Here is a 6,199-nt window from a genome sequence, read left to right on the forward strand (position 1 = left end):
GACCAATTAGGCAATCGATTTAAGAATGTAATTACTCCATTGGAAAAAAAATCTTATGCAAATAATCTTTGTTTCTACCAAAAGTCGATGAAATTGAATGATAACCTAGAATTGAAAAATGCTCCATTAATGAAAAGAAAAAAGTAGCCTAATCCTACCATATGATAGAAAAGTCCTATCTCAAATTAAAAAAAAACCTCTAATGAGTCTACTATAAATTTTCTTCAACAATTGTACTTTTGTGTATATTATAGTATATATCATAGAGCAACAAGTGACTTCGTGCATGTACAAGAAACCTTTCTCATAAATATGCAAATGAAATTTTAGTTAAAAATGTAAATTGATACACTTGAATTTGGATTTAAATCGATAACTTCCCATAAAAAATAATTTTTTTTCAATAGAAATTAATAGATGATATCAAATGCGCGTGAGAAGACGCGCTGGATGAAATGATGAAGGGAACAAAATCTTATGGATCTTTACAACACTCACTTTCAGGTATTATTAATGAGACCCATAAATCCAGGAAAATAATTCTCATAAAAAAGATTTAAAAAAAAAAACATAAGAAACAAACAAACAAGAAGGAAAAAAAGAAAAGAAAAAAAAATATGAGGGTAAAGAGAGCATCAGCAACAGTACCTCCACGCCCCCGGTCCCTAGTGAGAGAAAAACTAAGAGAAAAAGAGAGAAGAAAAAAAAAAGCTACAAGAAAACAAGATCCACCTCGAACCTCTCTTCATCTTCAACCCTTTTGTGAATTGTGACCCCCCTTCTTCATCATCCATCGCCCTCATAGTTCTTGACCCCCTTCATCTTAATCTTCAGAATCATCCTTGCCCATCTTCCCTTTTCTCTGTTTCTCTGTGTTCTTTTGATTCACAGAAGGATTCTTGTATCTGGGTTTTGTCTATTTCTGTTTATTACTGTTGCTAATCGTATTAATTGACTTGGGTTCTCTTTAGTTTCTGGAAATTTTTGTTGTTTTTGGGCTTCTTCTTGAAAGGGGGGTTTGAACTGTTGACCAGGAGGAAGAACAGTGAATTGGGTTGGAGTTTGATTTGGGGAATAATGAGAGAAGAACACTCGAATTGGTTCTCTAGGTGGGAAGAGGAGCTTCCATCTCCAGATGAATTGATGCCTCTTTCTCAAACCCTAATAACCCCCGATCTAGCTTTGGCTTTTGATATTCAGAATCCTAGCAATAGCAGTCCGCCGTTGCCTTGCCCATCTCCGCCGCTTTCGAATCCTCTGCCTGGCTCTGGCAACGGAATTGCTCCGCCCAACTCGGCGGATTTCGGTGATTCTGCCGATTTGGGCTCCGGCGCCGCCGGTGACGAGCCGGCTCGGACCCTCAAGCGGCCACGCCTTGTTTGGACGCCTCAACTCCACAAGCGTTTCGTCGATGCTGTTGCTCATTTGGGGATCAAAAATGCCGTCCCCAAGACCATAATGCAGCTCATGAGTGTAGATGGCTTGACTAGAGAGAACGTAGCTAGCCATTTGCAGAAGTACCGCCTCTATCTCAAGCGGATGCAGGGCTTGTCCGGCGGCGGCGGTGGCGGCGGTGGCGCTTTGGTTGGTTCCTCCGACCCCGCCACCGACCATTTGTTTGCTAGCTCCCCAGTTCCACCCCATTTGCTTCACTCTGCTCGTACTAGTTCAGACCATTTCTTGCCCTTTGTTCCCATGGCCACTCTGCAGCAACACCACCATCACCAGCAGCAGATGGCTGCTGCTGCTGCTGTCGCCAGCCATTCACAGCTCCAGCCGCCGTATCATCGGCAGGTCGGGCATTTCGGTTCGCCACCGAATGGGCAGTTTGAGCATCCATTTTTAGCTAGACAGTCCCAGCCTATCCATAGAATGGGAGCATCAGTGCATAATTCAGTTCCTAATTACATAGAGGATTTGGAATCAGCCAATGCCAGCGGAGGAAGAAAAGTCCTCACCTTATTTCCTACTGGGGATGATTGAGCTTTGTTTGTTCCTCTTCACTGATCTTTTCTGTTCTGTTCTAATTCTTGTGGAAATTGGTATAAATGTATTATGGGTCTGATCTGAAAATCTTGATGTTATCTTAGTTGTTGTTTCTATATAGTTCTTTCTAATGTACCTCCATATCTATTTAGTTGGCTTGGCTGTCATTAAAATATGAAACTCATGACCAAACCCAAAGTGTTCACTAGCTTACTCCTTTTACATATAGGTAGTAGAGAGACCCATCCCTTTAATGGTGGTAAATAGAGGGAGGTAGGGAGTTTATCTTTCGTCTGTCAAGTTTCCCCCACATGTCCTGTTCTTTATTGGTTGCTGTCTATCATATCTGACGATCAGTTCCTCCTCGTGTGGCTCGAACAGAAAATAATGCAATTAGATTTTTCTGCTTGCAGTTATTCAGATATCAAATTGAGGTTCATAAAATCCAAGAACCTGCTGCTGCTTGTGTAATCAGGGTGGAAGAGGTTCATATGTTGATATTGTTGGGATGAAGAAGCAACCAGCTGAGTTTTATTTTTTGGATTTAGAGCTCGAAGGACGACGGATTATGATGATGCGGGCATGTGATATCTATCCCTAGGTCAGTTTTCTGCAGAGATAGTATTTCTCTCACTTGTATATTATAAAAGTTGAAAAATTCATAGTATTTGAGCATCTATTTTAACAATTCTGAGTTCATTAGAATGTTGGTGTATTGACACTGTTACGTGAACATTTTGATGTGATCATTTTGACATCTCAGTAAATGAATCCATATCTTTTAACCTTATTTCCTTTATGATCTGAACAACTTGCAGCTTGTAGTTTATTTTGATGTGTATGACTATTGATTAATAGCACTAGTACCACAGCGCAAGTGAAATGGTCATTAATGATGAATACTTGCAATTCAGACTCTTTTTATTCTTCATTGATTAATTACTGTTAAGATAACTTGAACATAGCTCAGCTCAACAGTAGTTGAATACCTTGAATTTCAAGGTCGAAGGTTCAAATCTTCATAACTTCTATGTGATACAGTACTCGATAAGTTTTTGACTTTTGAAAAGCTGTTCTTTTGGATTCCATGCCCCTACCAATATCCTGTAAGCTTGCTGTTACTATTAGCCATGGCCACCATGAGAGATTTATTTGATGAAGTATATTTAACTCACTGTTTGGTAAAGTCAAAGAAGCCTTTTTTGCTTGAATCTACTCTGTACTCAGCGATATCAGGTGGTGATGTGTTTCGTAGACATGTCAGTTTTTTGATAAGTGAGAGATGATGAAGTATATTCATCATCCTCTGCAATGAATGGAAGGGATCACTTAATCGATGAAATCTGTAGGTGTTTTTTTAATGGAAAAACTGAAGTTTCTTGCTTCATCAAGGGCCTTTCTGCACTTTGTGGGTTTTCTAAGTGATCTATTTCAGCATTCAAGTTTGAATCAGGTCGGGCATTGATTTCATATTCAAAGGAAGTTGGTTCACGGCAATTCATTCCATTTTCTGACTTCTTAAGAAATGAAGGAGAAGTGAAAAGGTGAGGGTGAAGGGAGTTGGTTTGGTTGGGGGTAGGGGGCCCTTAGCTCTTAAGGGTGTCCTTTATAGTGCTAGTTATGCTCTTTGCTTTATGGAACTTTTTTCACAGTTGACTACTAGGTTTTTTTTTTTTTTGCCCCCCCATAATTGTGCCCTTTATAAAGGGGGTTGCAAGGAAAATTATGTCTTTCGGTATGATTTCTTTCAAATTTGTCATTCTAACTATTGTTCTATCTCTTCACTCGGTCGATTATTTTAACTATCATCTAATCATTATAAACCATCATTACGTTACTCTTTAATTTATCTTGTCATTTTTTAGTAAGATGATGCCAGAACAATGGTATCAGTTCCCCAAAATAACTTAGCTTGGAACGAAAACAGATTCTTTTTCACTCAAATTATATAATTTTAAAAGTTAGAATTTCATTTTTATAGTTTGATAATATCTCAAAAATAGTTCTCATGGCTTGATAATACAACATAAAAACTAGAATTTATAAATTAAGTATATTTTCTTTTTTCAAAAAGACTAAAGACTAAAAGCATTATCAAATGGAACTTTATTTAACATTTAAGAATCTAGAATGGCTGAAAAATCAAAGTCCCTAAAAATGGTTTGGGTATTATTAGTATTATTAAAGTTGATTGAAGGATAATTTTTCACAAAAAGAAAAAAAAAAAGGAAGGCTTTTGAATTGGATAAGAAAGTTGATTGGCTTTCTTTCATTCTCTTTTAATGGCACATCAAATTGCAGTGTAGGTCCATTGGGCACACCAAATTCAATATCTTTTTTTTTTTTTTTTTTTTTTTTTGGTTTTTATTCTTTTTTTCCCCCTTTTCCTTTCTTTGGAGATGAACTAGTTCTCTCTTTTTGTACATGACACTTACTTTCTTGGTTGTGTGAGAGACAGATTCTACCCCTTTTAAAGCTCCCAAATGGCATATATACTTTTTCTATGGTTAACACATCCTTTTAGTTTCTATTTTTAGTTTTAGGTTGAATTAGTGGTTTAAGTAAACTTTGCTTTAATGTCGGTGTTATTTAGTGCTTTACTTTATTATAAAGTTGCGATCACATTTTCTTAACTTCAAACTTTGATTCTTATACGTCTTTGTTGTTAACATTGTTCTTTGAATGTTGATGTGACTTGTGTACGAGTTATGATTTGATACAATATGGCAACCGAATGCAAATATGAGCAGATCATCTAAATAAATTAAAAATGACGTGTTAAAATCTTGGTTCTTTTTTTCTTTTTTATTTTCTCATTCAATTGGTTTTTTATTTTTGTTTTTTTTTACCCATATGAAATTATTTTATCTAGTTGGCTTACTCGTGTCAAATTAAAGTTCAACAATGGTAGTATTGTTTTAAGGTTAAGAGAATCAAAATGCATATTAAATTTTAGAGGTTAAATCTTAGAATAGGGCAGTTTTATGGAAAAATGACATACATGGCCAAAATAAAAGGCACAAATAAAAAATGGGTACCATTTTGAAAAACCAATGAAATTTGGCCTTCTTCTTATGTTATCACTTTGTAAAATTACCACTTTAACCCTAAATTCATTTTCTTCTATTTCTTTGTTTGTAGTTTTTTTTTTTTTTTTTTTTCGTTTTTCTTTCTGCATTCTTCTTTCTTTTTTTCTTTGTTCTTTTTGTGTATGGCTTCTTTTTTTCCCTTCTTTGCATTCTTTCTTTCTTTTTTTTCTTTTTTTTTCCTTTTTTTTTTTTTTTTTTTTTTTTTTTTTTACATTTCTTTGAATCAGCATCAAACATGGAGTTTATAACATTAGAGCATCGAGCATCAAGTAAACTTCTGAATCAAGCATAGAACATACAACATAGGGCGTAGAGTATTGAGGATCGAGTAGCATGTAGCTAGTATATAACATAGAGCATATAACATGGAGCATAAGTGTAATGCATCAAACATGAAGCATCAAGTATCGAGGATCAAGTAGCATGTGGCTATTATATAGCATAGATCATATAACATAAAACATAGAGCATAGAGCATAGAGCATCAAACATTGAGCATCAAGTATTGAGGATCAAGTATCAAAGATCGAGGATCAAGGATTAAGTATCAAGTATAAAGTATCAAGTATCAAGTATCAAGTATCAAGAAAACTTATAAATCACAGTGCGCAGATGAGTTTTAGGATTGAATGAGTAAATTCACAAGATGTTAACATAAGCAAAAGGCCACTTTTCATTCAATTTCAAAAAGGTACCCACTTTTTATTTGACTCCCTAAAAAAGAGCCATCCATACACAAAAAACCCAGTGTTATAACATATTTGCAAAAAAAAGTGTGGGTTGAAAACTATTTGCAAAAATCCAAACAGCCCAATCAATGATGGTTAACAGCATTTGTATACATGTGTGAAATGAAAGGAAAAAGAATTGTGCCTTTACAAGTGACACAACCCTTAAAAAAATTAGAGATATTTACAGATTGGGTTGAGTTGGCTTGAAAATTTTTTTACACCCAACTCAATTGCATTTATTAAAAAGTAAACCCAACTCAACTATGAAAGATTCCGGTTGGATTGTTTTAGTTACTTGGATCATTTATTTAAATTTTTGTTCTTAACAGTAGTAAACCATTAATATGTACTAGTTTTTTAAATTATTTTCATATATTGAATTAACAACTCAAT

The 6,199-nt window shown here is 35.2% G+C and overlaps 1 protein-coding gene across 1 annotated transcript; it reads left to right on the top strand.

Annotated features, from left to right (window-relative positions):
- Positions 1 to 584: 584 nt before the first annotated feature.
- On the top strand, positions 585 to 2,785 carry LOC120074057 (transcription factor MYBC1-like). The gene has a single exon (XM_039027045.1). It carries the CDS (start codon positions 1,078 to 1,080, stop codon positions 1,981 to 1,983), a length of 906 nt encoding a protein of 301 aa, XP_038882973.1. The 5' UTR covers positions 585 to 1,077; the 3' UTR covers positions 1,984 to 2,785.
- Positions 2,786 to 6,199: the final 3,414 nt, after the last annotated feature.

This window comes from Benincasa hispida, chromosome 3, assembly GCF_009727055.1.
Source record: "Benincasa hispida cultivar B227 chromosome 3, ASM972705v1, whole genome shotgun sequence".
NCBI classification, from domain to species: domain Eukaryota; kingdom Viridiplantae; phylum Streptophyta; class Magnoliopsida; order Cucurbitales; family Cucurbitaceae; genus Benincasa; species Benincasa hispida.